Here is a 24,973-nt window from a genome sequence, read left to right on the forward strand (position 1 = left end):
CTCAGGGAGTCAGGTTTGAGATAAACGCAAGAGACTGGGGGTGGAGGGGGGTGCATTAGTAAAGTTCGGTTGTTGGTGCTCCTGAAAATCCTAAATATTTGGGGTGTGTTTGTGTGCGTGTTTAGGGAATAAACCCAGAGCCGTGAACATGCTAAGCACACATTGCACCAACGAACCACCCCTCAGGTCTAAAGCCTAAATAACCTGCTGATTTTTTAAAAATAGGGGTATATTCACTCTAATTTAATTTAGATGTAATAGGGTTTCATTATGACATTCTCAGTTGAGTGTACCGTGTACTCTGCTTCTTTTCCCTCTGCTTTGCCTCCGCCTGATCCCTCACTCTTTCCAGGTAGTTTCTTTCCACTACTGTGTCCTGCACACATGCATACATCTATTAAATTTAGATTCAACATGAGTAAAGACATGCTGTATCTTATTTGTGGTTTTGTCTGATTTATTTTACCTCACATGATTCTAGTCTTGTAAACTTTATTTTTTAACCAGATTTCATTGTCTTTGTTATTCTTAACTTCTTTTTTAAATTATTATTTCAAATGCAACTCAATGCTAAATATCAGTTCCTTCTTTTTACTAACTCATACACAACTACTTGTCTCCTGATTTGTTAAAGCAGTAAGTCAGACAACACTTGCCACAGTAATGTCTGTCAAAGTGGCTAGCTAGGAACACTCCAGCGCCACATTCATCAGAAGGACACTTTCGTGGAAATTGACTAATTTTGCTGTTTTCATCCACCTTATAGTATTTCAGCTCAGCCAACTTCACCTCCCTTCATCTTATGCTTATTCCTCTTGGGAGTGGTGTAAGACTTCCTCTTCCCTTTCTCAGCATCCACACAAGATGAAGGGTAGACTGCTTTTGAATGTTGTGGTCAAAGTGTGGCCATCTCCCAGCTGATTCCCAGCAAGGATCAGCCTCTGCTGGTCAGGAGGAATTCCTTCCGTATCTTGGAGCTTGGCCTTTAAATGTTCTATAGTGTTGGAGGGTTCAACCTTGAGGAGTGTGATGGTCTTCACAAAAATCTGCATTTTGGCAGCGGCTCCACCACAGATGGCGGATCGGAAAGCTATTCTTAATTTCTTTTTTTTTTTTCTTTTTCTTTCTTTCTTTTTTTTTTTTTTTTTTTTTTTTTTTTTTTTTTGCTTTTTGAGACAGTCTCTGGTAGTTCAGGCTGGCCTTGAACTCCCAATATAACTGAAGATAACCTGAACCTCCTGCCCCTGCCTCCCAAGTGCTAGAGACACAAGTGTATACCACCAAGCACAGCCTAATTACATTTTCCTTATGGCTAAATTGTGTGTGTGTGTGTGTGTGTGTGTACAAACCACAGATTGGTGCTGTCATTAGTCATATTTATGTTAGGTTTTAAGATTACCTAGACTCATTAGCTGCAGTATCTATTCTCCAATGCCAGGATTACAGGTGCGATCTGAAATGAGATCCTCCTTGTGGGACAAACACGTTACCAGATGAACCATGTCCCAGGCGCCCTGCCTGCATAATTTTTAAAGCTTGTTAGGATATGAGTAAATGTGATATTCCTTTCCAGGAACATTAAAGAACATACACAGTATCACACAGCCAGCAGCCAGCTGACAGAGGTGGAATTCTTTGTTTGTTTGTTGTTGTTGTTGTTGTTGTTGTTGTTGTTGTGTGTGTGTGTGAGAGAGAGCGGCGAGGTTTCTCTGTGTAGCCCTGACTGTCCCAGAACTTGCTCTGTAAACCAAGCTGGCCTCAAACTCTCAGAGATTCGCCTGCCTCTGCCTCCTTTGTGCTGGGACTAATGGCATGTGCCACCTCTGCCTGCTCAGAGATGAAACTCTAACCCAGGCTGCCCTTCACTCCAAAGCCCAGAGTCTGTACTATGTGATAGAATTGGGGCATTTTGATAATTGTAACCTTTTTATTTTCAACTTTTTATTTATTTTTAAAAGCTTGAGTCAGTGTCTCATGAAATTGCCCAGGCTGGTCCTGAATTCATGGGGTAACCTAGGGTGACCTGTAATTTGTTTTTTTTTACCTTAGCCTTCTTAGTAGCTGGGATTATAGGCTTGTGTTACCATGTCTAGCTCTAGCTCAGAAATCAAGTGTGTATGTGTGTGTGTGTGTACATAAGGTCTAGAGAATGAACCTAGGACCTTACACATGCCACGCAAGTTACCCTACCACTGAACTATTTCTTCTCCCTCCCAGCACTCAGGAGGCAGAGGCAGGCGGATTGATGTGAGTTCGAGGCCAGCCTGGTCTACAAAGTGAGTCTAGGACAGTCAAGGCTACACAGAGAAACCCTATCTCGAAAAACAAAACCAAACCAAAACAAACAAACAAAAAAGTGGCAGAATGAAACCTAACTCTTTGTATGCAAAATGATAAAAAAATATCAGGTGCACACCAGAGCATGTGGCATGCCACAGCCCACTTCACCTGTAGAGCCTCCTTTTGCCTCCTGTTACTGAGTTAAGTCGAAAGGGAATCATAACTTTAGCAAACCAGATTATTGTACTGTGCTGTCGGGCTACATACCAAGAAGAAGCTTCTTTACTTCTGACTTAGGAGTTTGCTTGGGTTGCAGAAGTAACTAACAAACACTTCTTGATGGGAGTGATTGACAAGACCTTTCAACCTCTTCACAAATTCTTAGAAAAGCTAAATTCAAATAAAGTGGATTGCAATCCTTGGTGGTAGCCTGATGGGAGAAGGGCAGTTAGTGAATCTGGGAAGAAGATTCCATCCAAACTGAGTAAGGTGACATTGCTACCCTGCCTTATTAGCCCATCCCTTCATGTTGGTGTTGACCTTGAGAATCATTCTAGTGGACCAGCTATGAACTTGAAACCTATCTTGGGAAAGCCATTTTTTGTTTGTTTGTTTACCCATTTATCTAATTAATTATCCTGTATTAATTTGGTTCCTCTAATTGTAGCAGTCTCTGTTTTAAGCCCTTGAAATCCAACAGTAAAGAAAACAAAGACTTACCGGGCATGGTGACGCACACCTTTAGTCCTAGCACTCGGGAGGCAGAGGCAGGAGAATCTCTGAGTTCAAGGCCAGCCTGGTCTACAAAGTGAGTCCGGGACAGCCAGGGCTACACAGAGAAACCCTGTCTCTAAAAACAAACAAAAGAACAAAGTCTTGCTCTGATGAGCATTCTGGCGAGGTAGTGAGTTACCAAGTTAATAAATTTCAATTCAGGGGGTACACTGATTAATAGAAGATTAATAGAAGAGAAGGCTGGAAAGGTTGCTAGTTTGTTGTTGTTGGTGGTTTTTTTTTTTTAAAGCCATTTTAATATGGATTTTTCTTATCAGAGAACTCTTTCATTGTAGAGGAGACGTACATCATTGGCCAAGTAGAGAAAAGAACAGGTGTGGGCGAGAAGGAACACTGACATGCCTTCCAGGCTCCAACAGTGGTCAGCAAGTCAAATAAGCAGGTCACCAGATATGGTGACCTGGAGCCCTGGGAGGAAGATGAACTCAAAGATCACCAAGGCATGACCACAAATGGAACACTTTATTCTACACAAGATGAGAAACTGCTGAGGTTTTTTTTTGTTTTGTTTTTTTGTTTTGGCTTGGAGATGCATGGTTCTTGTGGTGGCTTAAACAGGAATGGCCCCCATAGACTCATGTATTTGAATACTTGGCTATAAGGAGTAGCACTATGAGGAGGTGTGGCCTTGGTGGAGTGGGTGTGGCCTTGGTGGAGTGGGTGTGGCCTTGGTGGAGGAAGTATGCCACTGTGGAGGAGGGCTTTGAGGTCTTATATGCTCAAGCTATGCCCAGTATGGCACAATCTCCTGCTTCTGCCTGCTGATCCAGATGTAGGGCTCACAGCTCCTCCTCTCCAGCCATGTCTGCCTGTGTGCCGCCATGGTTCCCACCATGATGATAAAGGGCTAATAAACTGAATTGTATGCCAGCCCCAATAAACCTTTTCCTTTGAGAGTTGCCGTGGTCATGGTGTCTCTTCTGAACAGCCACCCAAGGTTCTTTGTGACATTGGAGCATCATCTTCGGCCTTCTGGCCCAATGTATCTGACAGACATATTTGTGAGGTGGGAGCTATTGAAGACTTGCTTGTCCTGTCTTGGCAGAGTTTGGCCACTGACTCTGCCTGCATCTAAGGCTTACCTATTTTTAGTCAGATTTCTGTCTGTTGTAGAAATGAGGACATTTTGCCCAGTGCTTAGTTTGCCACATTTGAAGCCATCTCCATGAGTAGGTTCTTCATGCTTATTATCTTCTTTGAGGTAGGCTGAGAGTTGCCAGGAGTTAACCTGTCTCATTGTAAATGTATCTTTGAAATAATAAAAACATCTTTAAATACCAAAAAAAACAAAACAAAACAAAACAAAACAAAACAAAACAAAAAAAACCCAACCAACTAACCAACCAAACAAACCCTTTAATGAAGACAGTTCTCCAGGGTGGTTTTACCTTGTAAAAAGGTCACTCTTCTGACTGCTGTGCACAGTGATGGAAGTGCCGTGTCCCCTCTGAGACACTTGTGGTCTTGGGGCTGGGAGATTTCTGTATTGGAGCAAGGAAATGAAGAGAATAGTTTTGTGGGTTTTGTTCTTTTCTTGTTTGTTTTTACAGCGTGTGTGTGTGTTTGTGTTTGTGTGTGCGTACGCATGTGCATGTGTGTGCATGAATAAACATGTACACTCACAAAAGGTACACGTGTGGAGGTTAGAACAACTTATAAAAATGGGTTTCCTCCTTCCCACATGGATTCCAGGGATCCAGCTCAGCTCAGTAGCCAGTACCTTTATTTTATCTTTTTTTTTTTTTTTTTTTTTTTTTGATACAGGGTTTCTCTGTGTAGCCTTGGCTGTCCTGGACTCGCTTGCTTGGTAGACCAGGCTGGCCTCAAACTCACAGAGATCCGCCTGCCTCTGTGAGTGCTGGGATTACATGCCCAGCTCTTTCCTGTCTGTCAAAGCAGGGTGTCACTCTGTAGCCCAGGCTGGTCTTGAATTTGTGGTGAGCCTCTTGCTTTAGGTTCTCGAGAGCTAGGATTCCAGGTGTGTGCCAGCACACCTGGCTTGAGCCGTTGTGGGTGTACATATTACGTGTAGAACCCGACGGCTGGGTTTGTTTACAGACGGAATGGGAAGAGTAGGACAAAGGGGAGCCTAAAAGAACACCAGTAATTTCTACCTGAGTTGGTGGCTAAACAGAACTGGTTTTTACAGAGCGGCTCTGTGACTAACCTTGGCTGTCTCGAAGCTGACCCTCCAATCCCTAGGTGTATAAGAATAAAGAAACTTTTTTATTAAATCAAAATAAAGACTGATGGGGCTGGCAATCTGGCTCCATGGAGCCGGTGCTTGCCTTGCTCTGTGGTTCTCGGAAGGAACTCTGGCTCAGGCTAGCATAGTCAGCACCTTTCTTTCCCCACTTAGCCATCTCCCAGACCCAGTGGAGTTTTTCTATGCCTGTCTTTTAAGCTTACCACTTTCCTTCTTCAGGAACGACCACAATCAACCATTTCCTGTGAATTCCTCTTTGTAGACATATGTAGGGCGATACCTTATATAGACTTGTCTGGCTCCCTTCTCCCGCAAACAATAACATCCTGTGACCATTATTTTATACTCACATGTCAAACTTGATAAACCTTGGAGAGCTTTTCAGATCATTATGCAAATAGAACTGCTCGCTCATTGTGACCAGATTGGTCACTTTGTGCTAACAACAACTCCGAACATTTTTACCTCTCTAGTCTTTGTGATCTGTGAGAAGCAATTACTTTCTCTGTTCCAGAGCAGGATGGTGGTGCCGGGGAGTATGGGGTGGGGATCAGGGCTAGGGGAGGCAGACAGCCTGCACAGCTGTTTTCTTTGTTTCTAGGAAAAATGTAGTGTGCTCGTATTTATTGTGGGGATGCGGATGAGGTACCATGGGCAGGAATGGAAGTCAGAAGACAACGTGAAGGAGTCAGTTCTCTCCTTCTACCTCGTAGGTCCTGAGGACTGAACTCAGGGCATCAGCCTTTATCCACTGAGCCATCTTGGTGGCCCTGGACACGTGTTTTCTGCCTTTCACCTGGCTTTCACAGGCAGTCTAGTTAAGCCAGGAGTCAGACCACTTAAAACTGACTAGCGCACTAACCTCTTCCACCTGTTGGCTTTGTACACCCATCCCCAGAAGCCGCAGAGGCCTCTGGGACTCCTTGGGCCTAGCACAGTCCAGCTCTGAGACTTCTGCCAGTTAACATTTGCCCTAACCTTTCATGAGCTCCAGCACCAGAACTCACTTCTGCACTACAGTCAGGGGTCTGAGCCCTTATAGCCATGTCTCCTGTAACCCCTTGCAGAACCCTTGGCATACAGTAGTGGGCTAAGAAAACGATGTAGAGGAATTTTAGTTCAGAACATGGCTGCTCTGGCAAGAGATCACATCTAAAGACCTTCTAGGTCTGTGTGATCTGGCTGGATTGCAGACACACCTTTAATCCCAGGAAACAGGCAAGCAGATCTCTGAGTTCAAGGCTAGCCTGCTATAGAGCAAGTTTCAAGTAAAGAAAAGCTTAGGTCCAGGTGTGGTGGTATGAGCCTTTAATCCCAGCACTCCGCATCCAGAGGCATGCAGCTTTCTGAGTTCTAGTCAGTGCTGTTCAGGCAGTTTGGTTGAGTCAGGCCATTGAGAGGCAGTGCAGTGGAGCTGAGTTTGTGGCAGTTCAGCTTGTGGGATTCAGAAGCAGTTTTTACTGGGAGAGTTTTACAGAGAGGTTGAAGAGAGAACAAGCTAGAGACACAGGTGAAGACAGAATGAGCCAGAGAAGGAGAAAAAGCCAGAAGGTTAGAACAGATTGCCAAAGTTAGTATGAGGCCAACAGGAGCAATTCAGTCAGAGGTTGAAAGAGAGAGAGAGAGAGAGAGAGCGAGAGAGAGAGAGAGAGAGAGAGAGAGAGAGAGAGAGAGAGAGAGAGGAGGGCGGGTCAGATTGAATCAGTCAGTTTAGAGAGGAGTTTGAGCCACAGCAGCTGAGCTGAACCAGCCAGGCAGAGTTCAGAAAGAACTAGAAAGGTGAACTTATTCAGCAGTAAGTCTCAGAGGCTGAAAACATCCTAGGCCTAGATAAGACTGTACGGAGGCTAGAAGCTTCCAGGACTAGGGATAGGATAGTAGATGAAGGCAGTAAGCCTCAGAGATGACAATTAAATTAAATCAGGCGGGGGGGGGGGGGGGGGAAAGATGCATTTACAAAATGGTTTGTGGTATTTTCCCTGTTAAAATGAACACACTTTGGTCAGGAAAATAATGGGTCTTTTTAAAAAATTTCAATTGCTTTTTATCTAGAGCTGTGGCCATTGGTAGCACTATTTACAAATAGGAGGATTTTAGAAAAACGGTGTTCAGATTGACTCATGGGCTAGGCCCATGCTTCCTTGGGTAAAGATAAGTAAGTCCTTGAAGTAAGTCCTATAGGTGGAGTTGATTGTTGACAATGCAACAACTGAAGTTTGGAGATCATGGCATTTTCTGAATAGACCTCATCAATACTTTCATGTGGTTTACATCAGCTTAGCATCCCATTGACGCTAGTTTTCAGTATAGAGGACTTAGCACATGAAAGGTGTATGTAAGCATCTATTGAGATTTTTAATATCTTTTAGTTCTACTTAGTTATTTGTTTTTGGGTTTGGTCTGGTTTTGGGTTTTGATTTTTTGGGTTTTCTTTTCTTCTCTCTCTCTCTCTCTCTCTTTTTTTTTTTTGAGACAAGGCTTCTCTGTGTAATCCTGCCTGTTGTGGAACTCCTTCTGTAGACCAGACTCAAACTGGCAGAACTCCACCTGCCTCTGCCTCTGCTTCCTGAGTGCTGGGATTAAAGGTATGTGCCACCACCACCAGCACCAGGCTTAAATATCTTTTTAAGTGTCTATGTATGTGCTGCCTCTGTGTGTTACCCATGAAAGCCAGAAGAGACCATTGGACCCCCTGGAGCTGGAGTTACAGGTAGTTGTGAGCTGCCTGGTGTAGGTTCTGAGAACCAAACTTGGGTCTTCTGTAAGAGCAGCAAGTGCTCTTAACTGCCAGGCCACCTCTCTGCCCCGCCCCCCAGATTTATAACTTTAAACCCTAACAATTGCATGAACACCCCTGTGCCCACTATCCAGACTCTCTGAGCCCACACTGCTCTGTGCAGTCACCAGCCCACTGCCCTGTTCTATTTCCTGCTTCTCCCCTGTGCCCTCTGGCAGTTCGTCACTGGAGCAACTAATCTTGGAAACACAGAAGGCTCATTTGGCTCCTGGTCTTGGAGGTCTCAGTTCAGTTAACTCAGCTTTGCTAGTTTTGGCCCACGGTGGCCCACAGCATGTTCATGCACGATGAGGAGGCTAAAAGGAGAAAAGGGGAGGGTGAGGTCCTCTCTCTTTCTTGCTCTTCCCTCTGACAGTGTTTTCCTCTATAGTCCAACCTGGTCTTAAACTCATTATGTTGCTCCGCCTGGTCTTTTACTCGTGGCAATCCTCCTGTTTTAGTTTCTCTAGTGCCAGGATTATAGGCATGTGTCACAGCTTTGTTTTGTCTTTTTTTTTTTTTCTTTTCTTATTTCTTTTTTAAAGTAGAATCTTATTTCTGCAGTTCAGGCAAGCCTAGAGCTCACTGTGTAGCTTTGAACTTGCTGTGATTTTTCCCGCTTCAGCTTCCTAAGTGCTGAGACTACAGACACGTAGCACCACGGGCGGCTCGCGTGGTTGGATGATGCAAGTATGATAAATACGAATTACAAATAACCTACTCAGGCACACGCTATGATGTAGTTGTCTCGTGGCTCTCAATTTACACTGACACTGTAATTTTCAATGGTGTCTGTGACACTAGCCTATGTTCTGGGTCATGACTAAGCGTGCGATGCTGAGCCAAATTTCCCGGGGGGGGGGTGTGTGTATGTGAGTGCCTGTCCCACTGTTTAACAGCTGTGTGACTATGAGTTCTGTGTTAGGGAATGGGAGCCGTAACAGGACCTTCCCAGTAGGGTCACAGGCAGCATCTTCTAGCTGCTATTGCTGTTGCTGTAGATTTCTTCTGGCACAAAAGTGTAAGACCTGAGACACTCATCTCACCTTTTGGAGTTTTGGGTTCCTCGGCTATAAGCCGGTAGTCAGCAGTGCTGTGTGTGATTGTGTAGATATGAGTGCCTACCTTAAAGGCTGGAGCACATCGGCCTGAGGACTTGAAGGCTTGCTGAGCAACTCAGCAGCTTGCAGGACTCTGCTTGGTTATGAGGGGTGGCCCTGAACTGTTGTTCACTTTAACCAGGACGGATCAGCCAATCTGGAGCCAAATTAAGTTGCTTGATTAGTGTTTAGAATAACTACTATAAATATAATCTAAGCCTCTGAAACTTTTCGCCCTGCATTCTCTTAAAAAGGGAATAACATTCTCTTATTAAGAACCAAAAGTGTGCCGGGGTGGTGGCGCACACCTTTAACCCCAGCGCTCGGGGTGGGGGGGTGGAGGGGGAGAGGCAGGTGGATCGCTGTGAGTTCGAAGCCAGCCTGGTCTACAAAGAGAGTTCCATGACAGCCAGGGCCATTACATAGAGAAACCCTATCTGGAAGCCTGCCCCCCTAAAAAAAAACCCAAAGTTTTTTTTCTTTACTATTTTATTTTAGCATGTGGTCACATTTGGTGTGTGTGGGTGGGTGGGGGATTTAAGTCTGTACATTTTAAAAAGTCTTTTCTTACTTTATTAAGGCTTTAAATTACACATTATGTATTTATCTTGTGTGAACATATTTGTGTGCCTGTGGGCATGTGTGGGTGGGTCACAGGGCACCTCGTGAGTTCTGGGAGATTAGACTCAGGTGGCCAGGCTTGACATTGGGTGCCTTTGCCAGCTGGGCCACCACCCTGCCCTGCTTTATTTTTAACTAGCACACGAAGTAACAGGTGTGCTGTGGCATGTTCAAGCATGCTTGGTTTGGGCATTTCTTCCCACATCCCTTCTTCCCCCCCCCTCCACTTGGCAGGTCTCATGTAGTCTGTTTCCCTTCCTTTCCCTTCCCTGAAGCCTCTTTTTCCTCATAGGCCCCTTTCCAGTTTCCTGGCTTCTCCATGTTTTCTCCCACATGCATACACATATGTAAACTTTAGGTGCTAGGATCTGCACTTGAAAGAGAGCCTGCAGGGCTTGGCTTCTGAGCCTGGCTTATGTCACCTGATGTAATATTTTCCAGTTCCATTCTTTTTTGCTGCAAGCTTAGCTTTTCTTTGCAGTTGAACAAAATTCTATTGTGTATATGTACCACATTTTAATGATCAGTCCTCTATTGATGAACATCTAGGCTGATTTAATCTCCTTGATTTTGTGAATAAAGCAGCAATAAATATAGATGTTTAGCATACAGCAATCTGTGTTTGTTTAGCATTTTGAGATGATTCCACAGTGGTTCCCACAGCTCATATCCTCACCAGTAATAATTGAAGGCTCCTTTTTCCATAAGTCCTCACCAGCATTTTTTTTTAAATGATAGTTATACTGATGATTTTTTAAAATTAAATTTTTGATTTTTAAATATTTATTTAGAGGGGGGGGAGCATGAGGGAAGAAGGAAGGGAGGGAGGGAAAGAGAGAAAGAGGAGAGAGTTTGTGCATTTATGTGCCTACCCATGCTATAGGTGCAGCATGCCTGTGGACATCAGAGGTCAGAGGTCAGAGGTCAGTTCTCTTCTACTATGGAACCCGGGAATTGAACTTAGGTTTTGTGGTTTGAACAGACAAGTTCTTTCACCCACTGAGCCATCTTACCTCAAAGAACTCATTCGTATCTCCATGATTACTAAGGAGTCCAACACTTCTAAAAGTATTTTGTTAGCCATTTATATTTCTTCTTTTGATATCTAGAAGTTCTTGGTGACTAGAAGTTTTGATTTTTTGGTTATTTAATTTTTGTAGTTCTTTATATACTCAGCTATTTTGTCCCCCCCGCCCCCCCCCCACACACACTGAATTACAGCTAACAAAGGTTTTCTTCTGTTCTTATGCTGTCTGCTCATTCTCTTCCTTTGCTGTGCATAAGTCTTCTAATTTATGTAGTACTGTTTGTCAAGAACAGATTGGTTAACCCCAGCTTACATGCAAAAATTCTAGCAGAGAGGACTTTGTAGCAGGGACATTTCTGCTTGTTCTGACCAAGAACCTGACACAAAGCAACTTACGGGGGATTTGTTTTGTATTGTGTCTTGTGAGAGTAGAGTCCATGGGTTAGGTGCAGACTGGCTTTGGAGACTTTATGGGACAGAAGTGTGTGGTTGAGCCTCCTCTCACGTGGGCTGACCAGGATGCAGCGAGTAGGGAACGCTGTTGGTTGGTTGTCTTTCTCCTTTTCCTCTTTTCATTCAGGCTGGACCCCCAGACCATGGTGGGGTGCTGTTCACAGCCAGGGTAGGTCTTCCATTATGAACTGGTCCTGTTTGTAGTCTCTTTCATAGCATGCTTCCCTGATGTCACTAGTGTTTCAATAGTTCAATCAAGTTGACAGTCAAAGTTCATCATTATTGTACTGACTCAGGTAGTCTAGAATCTTTGATCTTTGGGGAAACTCATCTATTTTGCTATCTATCTGTGCCCCTGATTTTTCTGATTATGTGTATTTGTCACGAGTGATTGTTTGTCTGGTCTGTTGGGCTCTATCCAAAACAATGGCCTTTCTAGTTCTTTCTTTCTTTCTTTCTTTCTTTCTTTCTTTCTTTCTTTCTTTCTTTCAGACATGGCTTCTTTGTGTATCCTTGGCTGTCCTGGACTCATTTTTTGAATCAGGCTGGCCTTGAACTCACAGAGATCCTCCTGCTTCCATCTCCCAGAGTGCTGGGATTACAGGTGTGCATTACCACGCCTGGCTCTAATTTTTCTTAACATAATTTGGATGTATTCATTGAGAACACATTTAGATCATATCTGTTCCCTCCTCCACTCTCCAATTCCCCCCAGATATTCTCCTCAACATGTCCCCCTTTCGATGTCATCCCTTTCTCCTCTATTGTAAATAACCCACTCAGTCCAGTTAGTGCTGCTTGTCCACAGGGAAATGTGGGGCATCCACTGCAGTCACACCTTAAGAGAAAAATGACTCCCGTTCTCTCAGAAGCCTTTAACTACCATTGGCGCCTCAGTCGTCCCTGGGGCCTTGTGCACTCTTCCCTGATTCCTGCTGGAATTTTGACCATCATAAGTTTTGCAGGTAACTATTACTGCTGTGGGTTTATGGGTAAGTACAATGGCCATGTTGTGCCCAGAAGACAGAATTTCACAGTACCTTCTGCCCCCTTACATTCTATTTCTTCTTCTGAAATGTTTCTTGATCCTTTGAGGAAAAGATTTGTGGTGGTTTGATTCAGAAGCACCCCTATAGGCGCATATGTTGAATACTTGGTCCCCAGTTGGTGCAACTGTTTGAAAAGAATTAGGAGGTGTCGCCTTGTTAGACGAGGTGCGCCAGTGTGGCTGGCTTCAGATTTTTGTTGTTGTTGTTGCTTGTTTTTGGTTTTTCGAAACAGGGTTTCTCTGTGTAGCCTTGGCTGTCCTGGACTCCCTTTGTAGACCAGGCTGGCCTTGAACTCAGAGATCTGCCTGCCTCTGCCTTATAGTAGATTTCCAAGGCAACGGCAACCTCTTGTATTGTTTTGAGGGTCTCTGGCCCCCCATAATTTTTGCCAAATATCTAGATATGTCTAGGGATGTGGCCCTTGGGCTACATTTGCCACAGGATAATGGTAAGTATGGCCTAACACAAAATTGAAAATTTACTTGAAACATTGAGGCATTTCTGTGTGACTTCTTTGTGTGTGTGTGTGTGTGTGTGTGTGTGTGTGTGTGTATGTGTGTGTGTGTGTATGATTTGATTGCACAGTTTTTGAATGTGAACCTTGTAGATTACATTATGTTGCAATCTCAAAAGATTCAAATATTCCTGCATCTGAAAGTGATCTTGGCTACCTACGTCCATCCTGGTCATTAGCAGTGCAGGGAAAGGATGCTGAAAGATGTGTTCCCTGAGTTTTGGGGGGTTCTGTCCTGACCCTTTCAAAGCCTGGAGCTTTCCTACATTCCAGTTTCTCCCTGGCAGCTGGCACAGCAAGGAAGCATATTCTGAAAGCTGCACATGTCAAAGGCAGACCATGTCATGACCAGAGCTGTATAGCCTGGTATCCAGTTTCCAGAAACTCAGCTGGCCTCTGCCGTGCATGTTCAGCAGCCCTCACATTTCAAGAGGCTAGAACACAGTGCTTGCAAGGTATTTATTGATGCCAGAAAGCCAGGGCGTAGACAGCAAGACCACCACACAGAGCAAAACTGGAGACACTGTCCTCTCAGACCATCTCAGAACAACTTTTTACCTGTTCTAGTAATTGGTTCAGGCATGGGACATTCTGGCATTCAAACTCTTGACCCTAACACCTCCGAGGGCTATATCCTGACTTCATGTCCATCTACTAGTGCCCGGAAGGACAAGAACTTTTCCGTTGGATTTGTCGCTAACTTCTGCCACCTCCCCAACTGTCTAATAAGCCTTATAGACTGGGTTTGTTTTTGTTTTTGTTTTTGTTTAAAAGGTTGGACTAGAGCTGGTAAGATGAATCAGTGAGTAAACATGTTTTCCTCCATGGCTAAAGACCTGAGTTCAATCGCTGAGACCCATATAGTGGAAGGAAAGAACCAACCGCTACAAGTCACCCTCTGACTTCCATGGTGCCTGTGCCCATCCCCCTCCCAAACCAGTAAAAGGCTGGAATTGTACAAGTGGGGCAAGAAATCAACCTGTAAATTCTGTTCACGTAGAGAAAGTACATCTAGCATGATTGCTTTCGGGTGCTTACCATGCAGCTTCCTACAAGTAGCGAAGACACAGGAAGGAGATCCAAGCCCTGCTAGCCAGATGGCCAGCTAGCCCTGGGGCTCAACATGCTGAAGTGCTTGGTTGAGCTGACCTCACAGTTCCCTGGTATTTTTCCCCCCCTCATGATATTTTTAACCATCTTGGTTTAAGTCCACAGGGCAGAGTTATAAATAGGGCCGAGTGAAGGCACTTGGACAGACTAATAATTAAGCTTTCTCTTGCAGCCTGCGTTCTTAAATATTTAACCTGTGCTTACTCACCAAAGAAGCTCAGTCCTGTATCCAGGAGGAGTGAAAAAGGAGGCAAGTCAGTTGGGAGTTTCACACACCATTTAGCAGAGCCTCAACCATTAACACAACTTAAAATAAAGGTCTGTTTTGTAGCATTAAAGCTCACTCGTTATGGTTTCCCACAACAACTTATCAAACTACCCAGTTTAGGAGCGGTGTGTGGCAGACACGACTGTTGATCACAGTGTACTGCCCTGGAGACACTATGGTGCTTCTCTATGGGTGGGGACCCTAGACAGCTGCCCAGATGGCCACTACCAGTCAAGCATGGCCATTCAGCTTTCATCTTCATGGCACGGAGACAACACTGGCCTTTTCTTCTACCCCTCTAATTGCGGCCACTGAGGAACTAACACCCAGCCCTGTCCCAGTTAAGAGTTTCTGTTGCTGAGATGAAACACCATGACCAAAAACACCCTGGGGAGGAAAGGGTTTTTTTTTTTTTGGTTTATGCTTCCACATAACAGCTCATCCTCAAAGGAAGTCAGGACATGAACTCAAGCAGGGCAGGAACCTGGAGGTAGGCGCTGATGCAGAGGCCATGGTGGGGTGCTGCTTACTGCCTTGCTCCTTGCAGGGTACTTAGCCTGCTTTGTTGTAGAATCCAGGACCAACAGCCCAGGAGTGTTCCCACCCACAATGGGCTGGGCCCTTCCCCATTGATCACTAATTAAGAAAATGCCTTACCACTGGATCTTATGGAGGCGTTTTCACCACTGAGGCTCCTTCCTTTTTGTTTGTTTTGTGTGTGTGTGTGTGTGTGTGTGTGTGTGTGTGTGTGTGTGTGTGTGTGTGTGTTTTGAGACAGGGTCTCACGATGTATCTCAAACTGTCCTGGAACTCCTGTAGACCAGGCTGTCCTCAAAGTCACAGAGATCCACCTGCATCTATCTGCCTCCCAAGTGCCAGGATTAAAGGTGTGCGCCATCACACCTGGCTGACCACCCTAGTTTGTGTCAAGCTGACATAAAAGGAGACAGCATCCCCATCCTGGGTCACAATCCATCGAGGGAAGCCAAGGCTAGAACAGACGCAGAAGTGCTGGAGGAAGGCTGCACACTGGCTTGCTCCTCATGTCTTGCTCCGCCTGCTCTCTCAGTCAAGAAGGACCACCTGCCTGCGCATGGCATCTCCCGCGGGGCGGGGGGTGGGGTGGGGGTGGGGGAGCTGGGCATTAATCAAGACAATACCCCACAGACCTACTTACAGGCCAGTCTGATGGAAGCATTTTCTCATTAAAGTTCCCTCTTCCAAGATATGGCTAGCTGACAAACACAAAGCATCACAAGTCCTCTGCCTGCTGGAGGCGTCCCCCACTTCCTTCTCTGTAGCTGTGATTATGCGCCCAGGACACCTGGGAGGTCACCTACTGCTGCTGTTTCTGACTCCTGAGGGACAGCCCTTCCGAGAAAGGGAAGGTGGGAAATGGACAGGAAGGAAGGAAGGAAGGACCTACGGGTGACAATAGGGAGTACTTAGGGCTGGATGCTCAAAAGGAACGAACTCTGTGATCGCGTGAATAGTCCCTCACCTTGGGCAGGGGGTGGCTGGTGTTCTAGGAAAGGGTTAGAGCCTGAAGATACCCGGCTTTGGGGGCCATTTGGTCTTTGTCCGACTACTCACCTCTGCCACAGCAGCATGGAGCAGACATGCATAATGCATAAAGCATGGGTGTGGCCTGAGCTCAGGAAGGCTTTCTTTGCGTGTGTGGTGTGTGTAAGTGTATGTGTTTATGTGTGCTCCTGTGTGCTGATATAGGGCGTTCTTCTATCACTCTCCACCTTACTATTATTTGAGGTTTAAGAACAATTGTATTCGAGTTTAACAGAAAAAAGTTGGTACAGGTTAGGGGAAAATCTTGGCAGCTACAAGGGGGGAGAGATAAAGGAAATGCTAAGTCATTTAAGGCAGTTATGGACAATAAGTAGTTTATTATGAATAAAAAAAAGGGGGGGGGGCTGGAGAGATGGCTCAGAGGTTAAGAGCACTGGGTGTTCTTCCAAAGGTCCTGAGTTCAATTCCCAGCAAACCACACGGTGGCTCACAACCATCTAAATGAGATCTGGTGCCCTCTTCTGGTGTGTGGATGTACATGCAAGTAGAGCACTGCAAACATAATAAATCTTGTTTTTTAAAAAAAAAAAGAATAAAAAGAGGTCAGGTAGTGGTGGCACATGTTTTTAATACCAGCACTTGGGAGGCAGAGGCAGATAGATCTGTGAGTTTGAAGCCAGCTTGGTCTACAGAGCCAATTCCAGGATAGCTAGGGCTACACAGAAAGCCACCAAAGCCAGCCTGGTCTACAGAGCAAATTCCCAGACAGCCAGGGCTTCACAGAGAAGCCACCATGCCCAGCTTCCACAAGTGGCTCTTAACTGCTGGGCTATGTCTCCGGCACCTCCATTCAGCTTTTAATGGGGTTCTGGGGAAACCAACTGAGGACCTTCATGCCTTTGCAACAAGTACTTTGCCTCCTGATCTGTCTCCACAACCCCCAGAAAGTCATGTCAGCACATGGCGCTTGCCTGTTTGCCACATGAAATCAAGCTCGCGGGCTGCAGTTTGCTAGAGTGGATAATACAGGAAAGCTGAATCTTGTGAGTCTGGCAGTGAGTGACTACCTGTGTGTTCTCTACTCAGGCTCTTTTCGGTAGAAAGCATAGTGAAAAGTTGGAAATGCTTAAGGATGCAAAGGAATGGGAGTTTTGCTGAGCTTTGGGCAGCAGAGGAGATGTGTTTCCCGTCATAGGGGACATCTCTTTTGTTTGTTTTTGTTTTTGCTTTTGGTTTTTTGAGACAGGGTTTCTCTGTGTAGCCTTGGCTGTCCTGGACTCACTCTGTAGACCAGGCTGGCCTCGGACTCACAGTGATCCGCCTGCCTCTGCTTCCCGAGTGTTGGGATTAAAGGGGTGTGCCACCACTCCTGGCCCATAGAGGACATGTGGGGTAGTGGCAACAATGAGGAAAGAACTGGGCCAGGGACAGAAAAAGGCTATGTGCCCCATCGCTTTCAGTTTTCATTTGCTGCCAGTACTTTGGAGGTGCTGTGTTTGGTTTAAAAGAGGCAACCAAGGCCATTGAAAACAGTTCATTGGTGAGGGTGCTTGCTGCCAAGCTTGTTGGCTGTGTTCAATCCTTGGAATCCACATGGTAGAAATACAGAACTGAAGAACTGACTCTCCCACAGTGTCCTTTGACCTCCACGTATGTGTTGTGGCACGTGCATACACACACCCACACATATGCGTACATATTTAATTAAAAAAAAAAAAAGCAATACAAAGGGAGCCGGTATCTCTCTCATGCTCTCTGATAATGAACTTACATTATTTGTATTCAGAGCTCTTTCATTTCAGATATATTGTTGGAAAATTTCTCCCGAATTCTTGTCATTTTACAGTGCTGGCCATCGCATTCAGGGCCTTGGACACTCTACCACCGGGCTGAACCTGCAGCCTCTGGTCTATAGCCCACATTCTTAGTGCTAATGATTGGACTCTCCTAGGCCAAAAGCTCATTAATTTTTAGGTCATCAATAACTGTGTTTGTTACCCATTTTACTCATTTATTTTTTTTCTTAGCATATTTAGCTATCTACCATAATCAATAGCTATGTTTGTTATATTTTACTCATTTATTTTTAGCATATTTAGCTATCTACCATAATGTTTATCTTGTCCCAACAGGATCCTTACTACAGATTTAATGACATTAGCTACAGATGGATTTCCTTAGATAACTGGACCTACAGCACGGAATTTAAAATCCCCTTTAATCTCAGGTGTGTATATGTTTATATATACTATGCTATCCAGCCTATGCACATAGACATTATGACAAGGTTTTTTTTTTAATGTTTGTCTGCTTAGGTTGCATATTAGAGTTAAACCAGATTAAGTTTTTGTGTCGTTGAAGTGAGTGTGCAATTTGTGTTTGTTTTATGTGTGAGGATAGTGCCTCAGTCATAACATGGTGTCTTAGGGAATAACTACCCTGGTTTCTGAGGTCACCTGAGCCCTGTCAGTTCTCTTATATATTGATTGGTAGTGTTTTTGTGAAGTTTCTCTCTCTCTCTCTGTGTTAAGGGCGAACATACACATATGTATGTCCATACATACAGCCAAAAGTAGATGTCCTAATCAATTGCTTTCTGCTCTGCTTTTTGAGGCAGGGTCTCTCTCTGAAGCTTATGCTCTCTGATTTGGCTAGACTGGCCCATGAGTCACAAGGATCCTCCTGGCTCTGCCTCCCCAGGTCTGGGATTGCAGGCAAGTGCTGCTGTGCTCGCCTTGTATGTGGGTCTGTAACTCAAACTCGGATTCTCATGCTTGCATGGCAAGCACTTTGACTAAGCTGTCTTCACACTTCCCTTCCCTCTCCCTCCCCTTCCCTTCCCTTTCCCTCTTCCTCTCCATTCCTCAGTCCCTCCCTCCCTCCGTCCTCCCCTCTCTCTGTGTTAGTATCTCTGTGTGTATAGGGATGGTAGTTGAATTTGAGCCCAAAGCCTTATGAATTGAAGTACGTCCTCAGCTCTGTTGTATTGTTAGTAAGATCAGAGATGTATCATTTTTTCTGTGTGATGCTAAACAACTTTTGACACTGTTAATCCGAAGATTCACCAGAGAAAAAACAATCCCACCATTTTGGGCCAAATTTGAAGCAAACTTTATTAAATAGTAAACACTGACCAAGAAATGGACTTGGAATTTCCAAGCTGACTGGCCCTGAGACACATATTGCACGTATTTATAAAGACTAGTCTATAGGCCACCGTACTTTCCCATGAGGCTTTTGTTATATTCCAACCAAGAACTACAACTCCCAGAATCCCAGGAGGGTACCTGGTCCTTGGGGAAGTGGGTTTACAGGATAGTTTTGGGTATTACAGTACTATGACCTTGATTTTATGCTACATAATGTGGCAAATATTACTTTAATTAATGCTCTGCTATCATAAGAAAACATTGCTCGGTGAGGCAGGATGTAAGCAAGTGTTCAAGCTACCATTCTTACTAAATTTTAAAAATTATCCTGCATATGATAGTTTTTGTTATTACTTATTACAGGCTGGGAAGAAGAGCCCGTCTAGTGTGCATAAGGCCCTGGGTTCAATTCTCAGTGCAGAAAAAAGAAGCCAGAATATTATGATCATTATTATGGAGCTGCTGTTTGTCATGCTTTTCCTTGCAGATAGTGCTTAAAATGTTTCTCACAGGAATTCTGTCTCTACTACACAGTGAGCTGCAGGTCACTCTGGGCTCCCTGAGACTCTTCCTCAAAAAACGAACCCCACAAAAAGCCCAAAGTCCCATTTCACTTTGAACACATCACATCCCAAGCCCAGCCAGCTGACTTCCCCTACTGAAATTAGCTTTGCATTCCGACAGCCTCATACTGTTCCCCATGGAGCACCGGGCACCTCTTCCCAAGCTTGTGCCGCGGGATGCAGGTCTGCCTGCCTCTGCGCTTTTTCTCCATCACCTTACACTCCGTCATCTCTAAGTCTGTTAGTATTTGCCTGACGTTTCTCTTAGTAGAGCCTCCTCAGTTCCTGGTTTTGAGTTTGCTTGGACACTGCAGAATCCAGTGTCTTGGGTTTACTTTTCAGTCTCTGAGCATGTGAGGGGATATTTTGTTTTCTTCTGCAAGTGCTTTTTCTTAGGAATAAAATGTCTGTTTTGGGCTTCATACATGAAACCCTGACTTGACTGTGTACCAGTGAAGACTGCTGGTGGCTGTGACTCTGCCCACACCACCTCTGGCCCTGCCGTGGACCCCGAACTTGTTCAATTTCTCCTGCCCAGCTCCCCAGCCCAAATGATGTATATGAATAAAAAAAAATCTTTCTCTTTAAAGTAATTGATGATATTAGGACTTTGTGAGATAGGGTGGGGTGGTTCTCCAAGACCCTGGCATTTCTATGTATCTTGACAAAAACAGCTTTATTGAGCTCTGAGCTGTATGGCATGAATTTTGCTTAATTTAAAGAACAATTCAATGATTTTTTTAAAAGTGTATTTACAGAGTTCTGCAGCTGTCATCATTAACCTGTTGTTTTTTGCTTTCAACTTGATGCAAGGCAAGCTAGAGTTATCTAAGAGGGAACCACAGTTGAGAAACCGCCTCCACAGGATTGGCCAGTAAGCCACCTGTAGGGCATTTTCTTAATTAATAGTTACTGTGGGTGGACTCAGCTGACTGCGGGTGGTACCCCAGGTGGTCCTGCATTGTATAAGAAAGTAGACTGAGTAAGCCATGGGGAGAAAGTCAGTGAGCTGCACTCCTCCGTCTGCTTTACCTCCTGCCTGGAGGTTCCTTGCCTTCCCTCAGTGATGGAGTGTGACCTGAGTTGTAAGCCGAGATCAACCCTTTCCATCCCCCATGTTAGCCATGGTGTTTTTTTTTGTTGTTGTTGTTTTGTTTTGTTTTGTTTTTTCCTCTCAGCAGTAGAAACCCTAATTAAGACAACTATAGTCCATTATTCACTAGTTGTCATTTCCTATTCCTATCCGCTGTCCCTATCCCAGCCTTGACAGCCAATAACTAACTCACTTTCCCTCTCTCTAGACTAACCTGCTGTAGCACTCTAGAGACACTGGTCCTTTGTCAAGGACTTCCTTTGCTGAACGTAGTCAAAGATCATCAGTGTTGTAATAGCCATTGTCACCTCATTCCTTTTTAATTGATGAAAACTATTTACTTCTTTGAGCTCTTATTTTCTTTTTGAAGCCCTTCTACGATACGCCTCTATTAGCCTTTGTCCAATAGATCAAGAAGTTTCTTTTCCATTCCTGTGTGTTTTAGGTTTGAATTCCATCCAAATTACAGACCATTCAAATTTCCAGGTTCTTCTTTGTAAGGCTAAGCTGAGTAATGACTCCATGATTCTCTCTCATTGTACGAGGGGATGGCTAATGGTTGTCTTCCTCTGTGTTGGTAAATTCAATAGCTCTGACAAATGTTTTCTGTGTTATGTAAGAACTCTGAAGTAACTGGGAGAATCAACTCACTTGGAGATTATATTTTTTGTGCTCTTGGTTTTATGGCAATGATTTGACTGACACATCATATGAACAAAGGAGTTGGCTTCACTCAGAGAAATGACAGTGGCATCAAACGCATCCTCCTGAGAGTTGATGGAAGCTGCCAGTTAAGGATGTATATTTTCCTGTGAAGTCTTTGTTCGTTCTTAACTGATTCTAAACAGACTTACATAAAATCCTGTTTCATATACCATGTTTTTTAAAAAAATCTTTTGTTGTCTCCTAGTAAACAGCAGAAAGTAAAGTTGATTTTTGAAGGTGTTGATACGGTTGCAGAAATCCTGTTCAATAACGTCTCTATTGGGAAGACTGACAACATGTTCACTGGATATGTAAGTACCGTGATGACTCCAGATTAAAGAGTATGAGTGTGCCTTTGTGTTCCTGGTATGAATAGTGAAGGCTGGTAACTTACCATGGGTAAATGACTGTGCTTCTCCAGTGCCCCGTTTGAAGAATGTTAGGGGAAATGCAAATCCCATGGTGGTTCTGAGGCTCTTGACAAAGTAAACTACATCTTCAACCTTGCTGTTCACTTCTCTGTGGTCCGGTGATCCAAAGGTTTATGGGAAATGACAAGTGACAGACAATTTTTAAAAAGAAATACCTTCCAAAACTGTATCCTTATTTCCCTTTTGTTTCAAGCGTGTGCTTTCCAAAAACAAAAATAACTTATGACTTAGAAATAGGCATTATGTGTTCTGAGAGTCAGGTTATAAAATGACCATCTAGGAATCCTTCGTAGCTCAGGGCCACATATACAAGACTGAGCAGACATTCCAGGGATAAAGATACTTTCTGTTCTGCATATTTCTCTTGGGCCATAATTCTTTCAGTAAAAATATAAGAAGCCTTGAACCCTGTGCTTGGATAGGAGATTGGAATAAAAACTAAAGGTAGGCTATTTCAGGAGGGTGCTTTCTCTTACTGAGGCTAGCTCTAGATTTAGTTGCTGTGTGCATCTAGATTTGGTTATCATGTGTAGGTTACCTTCAGACTACTTCTTCCACATGGATTTGTATGTCCTTCCTCTTTACTTCAGAGCTTTGATGTCTCCAATGTGGTCAAAGATGTCAACTCCTTGATGGTGAAGTTCCAGTCAGCAGTGCAGTATGCTGAGCTTCAGAGCAAAGCTCACACTCGTTACTCCGTGCCCCCAGACTGCCCCCCAATGGTGCAGAACGGTGAATGCCATGTTAACTTTATCCGGAAGGTAATGTTTTTTTCAAATGCCTGGACTGTAGCTTTGAGGCTGTCGGGACTTGAAGATCTGAAAACAAAACACACACATACACATACACACACACACACACACACACACACACACACACACACACGCACATGCACACGCGCACACACACACACACACACACACGGCCGACACACCCCATGGATAACAGAACTTGATGTTATATCCTATATAACTTGATGTTATATCCAACATAGAACTTAATATGTTGCTGAAAGAGGTAGTTCTTCTGCCTTAGTCTCACAAGTCTTGGGATTACTGGCATGAACCAACATGGCTAGCTAATAACAGAAGTTTATATATTATGATGTGTTATTATTTCAGGCAGGGACTCATCTACCCCTGGCAGGTTTCAAACTTGCAGTGTAGCCAAGGATGACCTCCAATTACCAATCTGTCCTCTTACCTCTCTCTGTTGAGTGCTGAGTTTAAGTGGTGCACAATCATGCCTGGTTTTGTGAGGTCCTGAGGATGAAACCCAAGGTTCTGTGCATGTTAGGCTGACTCCCGAGCTAACTCTAACAACTGAGTTATGTCCCCATCTACCTCCCCCCCCCCCTTTTTTTGATACAGGGTTTCTCTGTGTAACCTTGGTTGTCCTGGACTCACTTTGTATACCAGGCTGGCCTCGATCTCTTAGGGATCTTCTTGCCTTTGCCTCCCTGAGTGCTGGAATTAAAGGCATGTGCTACCATGACCAGCTTATAAGTTATTTTTTCCTATTTATATCTAGCAAACTTGTTACCAGATGTGACAACCTACTAGTGATTCTTGTGACTACCAACCTGCTGGAAAGAAATATATTTCAGCTGGGTGTGGTGTGCACAGAGGCAGTAGAGCTACATGAGTTCGAGGCCAGCCTGGTCCACAAAGTGAGTTTCAGGACAGCCAAGGCTACACAAAGAAACCCTGTCTCAAGAAAACAAACAAATAACAACAGTAAAACTCCCCAAATCCAACCAACCAACCAAATAAACAAACAAACAAAAAAGAAAATAAAAATATATTTTCTGAGATGTTCTCATATTTTACTGCTATGATTTCACAAAACAGAACGGAAAGGTGTGTTCTGTTCTACAGGACTTGAATTTATTCTAATGTGTGACCATTGCTTTATAATTGTATATAACATTTAGGGTTTTGCTTTGTTTTGGGGGTTTTATTTTGTTTTGATTTGTGACAGCCTCTTACCATACAGTCCTGGCTAGCCTAGAACTTATCGTGTAGACCAGGCTGGCTTTGAACTCCCAGAGATCCTCCTGCCTCCGCTTCCACAGATCTGGAAGACATTTTAGTTTTTAAGAAGAGAATGTTACCCTTCTTCATCAACTGTTTGAGCCTTCTACGTTTTTCATGTCAACATAAGTCTCTCTTGTCTCTGCTTCCTTCTCTGTTCAGCAGAGGTCGTTGCCTCCATCTTTCCAGTCCCCTCCTAGCATTGTGTTAGTCACTTTTCATCACCATGACACCGCATAGAGATAAACAGATGGGGGTAGGGGGTGGGAGACAGCACTTCTTCTGGTTTTCAATTTCAAGGTTTCATCCAGTCCATGCTCTCTGGCTCTTCGCCTGTGGCGAGGTAGAAGGGGGAACAGAACAAAGCAGCTTACCTCATGGCGTCTGGGAAGCAGAGAGACTGAGGTAGTAACTGAAAGAGGGTGTACCCTCAACGGTGTGCCATCAGTGATCTGTTCTCCACAGCTGGGCCCCACACTCTAGTCTCTGCCATTTGCCAAGACTCTGGATCCAGTTACTTTCTTGCACAGCTTGCTGCCCTGGTCACCTGACTGGCATTCGCACAATGTCATTTGTCGCCTTTTAACTCATTATTCATGGAGCAGCGGGCATGGTCTCTTCAGACAAAAATGACCACAGCATTCCTTTATGTAAAATAGAAGCAGGGACTTCTGAGTTCATACTTACTGAGTAGGGGCTGACAAGAATACACACACACACACACACACACACACACAGAGAGAGACAGAGAGAGAGAGAGAGAGAGAGAGAGAGAGAGAGAGAGAGAGAGAGAGAGAGAGTTGTTGTTTATTTGTTGTTTTGGTTTTTGGTTTTTTGAGACAGGCTTTCTCTGTGTAGCCCTGGCTGTCCTGACTCGGTTGTTTATTATTTTGTCTTTCAACAGCTTTGCACCAGCAGTAGGCTAAAGTCCAAAGCTCTTAGCTCTGTCTCTGCCCCCACCCCCTCCTGTTGGGACTATATCCTGCTGACATTTGCACACACATTTCCTGTGACACATTTCCACTTCCCTTTCTCTAACTCGATGTAGAAGGAAGCCAGCTGCCCTGGAAAAAAAAAAAGCATCTTATTGTTTTGTCCTGTGAATAGAACTCAGGGCCTAGTGCTCCACCACAGAGCCACATCCTCAGCTTAAAAAGTTTTTTTTTTTCTTCCTTTCTTCTCTTCAGGAAGCCCACATAAATACTTGGCCCTGCCTCCTAACCCCTAGCTTCCTATTTCCTTTATAAAATTCACCATGAAGCTGCGCAGTGGTGGC

The 24,973-nt window shown here is 44.4% G+C and overlaps 1 protein-coding gene, 1 long non-coding RNA gene and 1 pseudogene across 3 annotated transcripts in view; 1 reads left to right on the forward strand and 2 right to left on the reverse strand.

Annotated features, from left to right (window-relative positions):
- The window catches only part of MANBA (mannosidase beta), a 90,162-nt gene that overhangs the window by 596 nt on the left and 64,593 nt on the right, over positions 1–24,973 (forward strand). Inside the window, exons 2-4 of the mRNA XM_084756250.1 lie at positions 17,856–17,950; positions 21,439–21,544; positions 22,255–22,425. Coding sequence (XP_084612376.1) covers positions 17,856–17,950; positions 21,439–21,544; positions 22,255–22,425 — 372 coding nt within the window. The remainder of the gene's footprint in view (positions 1–17,855; positions 17,951–21,438; positions 21,545–22,254; positions 22,426–24,973) is intronic.
- On the reverse strand, positions 457–1,169 carry LOC311582928 (ubiquitin-ribosomal protein eS31 fusion protein-like; annotated as a pseudogene). Its single transcript has one exon. The product of its transcript is annotated as a ubiquitin-ribosomal protein eS31 fusion protein-like (transcript).
- Positions 2,770–14,048, reverse strand: LOC311582929. Its single transcript, XR_014774316.1, has 3 exons — positions 13,860–14,048; positions 4,464–4,556; positions 2,770–4,323 (listed from the first exon to the last, which is right to left on the reverse strand). It is a non-coding gene; the product is annotated as an uncharacterized lncRNA (long non-coding RNA).

The sequence above is a fragment of the Acomys minous genome, assembly GCF_964271855.1.
Source record: "Acomys minous genome assembly, chromosome: 14".
Lineage (NCBI taxonomy): Eukaryota > Metazoa > Chordata > Mammalia > Rodentia > Muridae > Acomys > Acomys minous.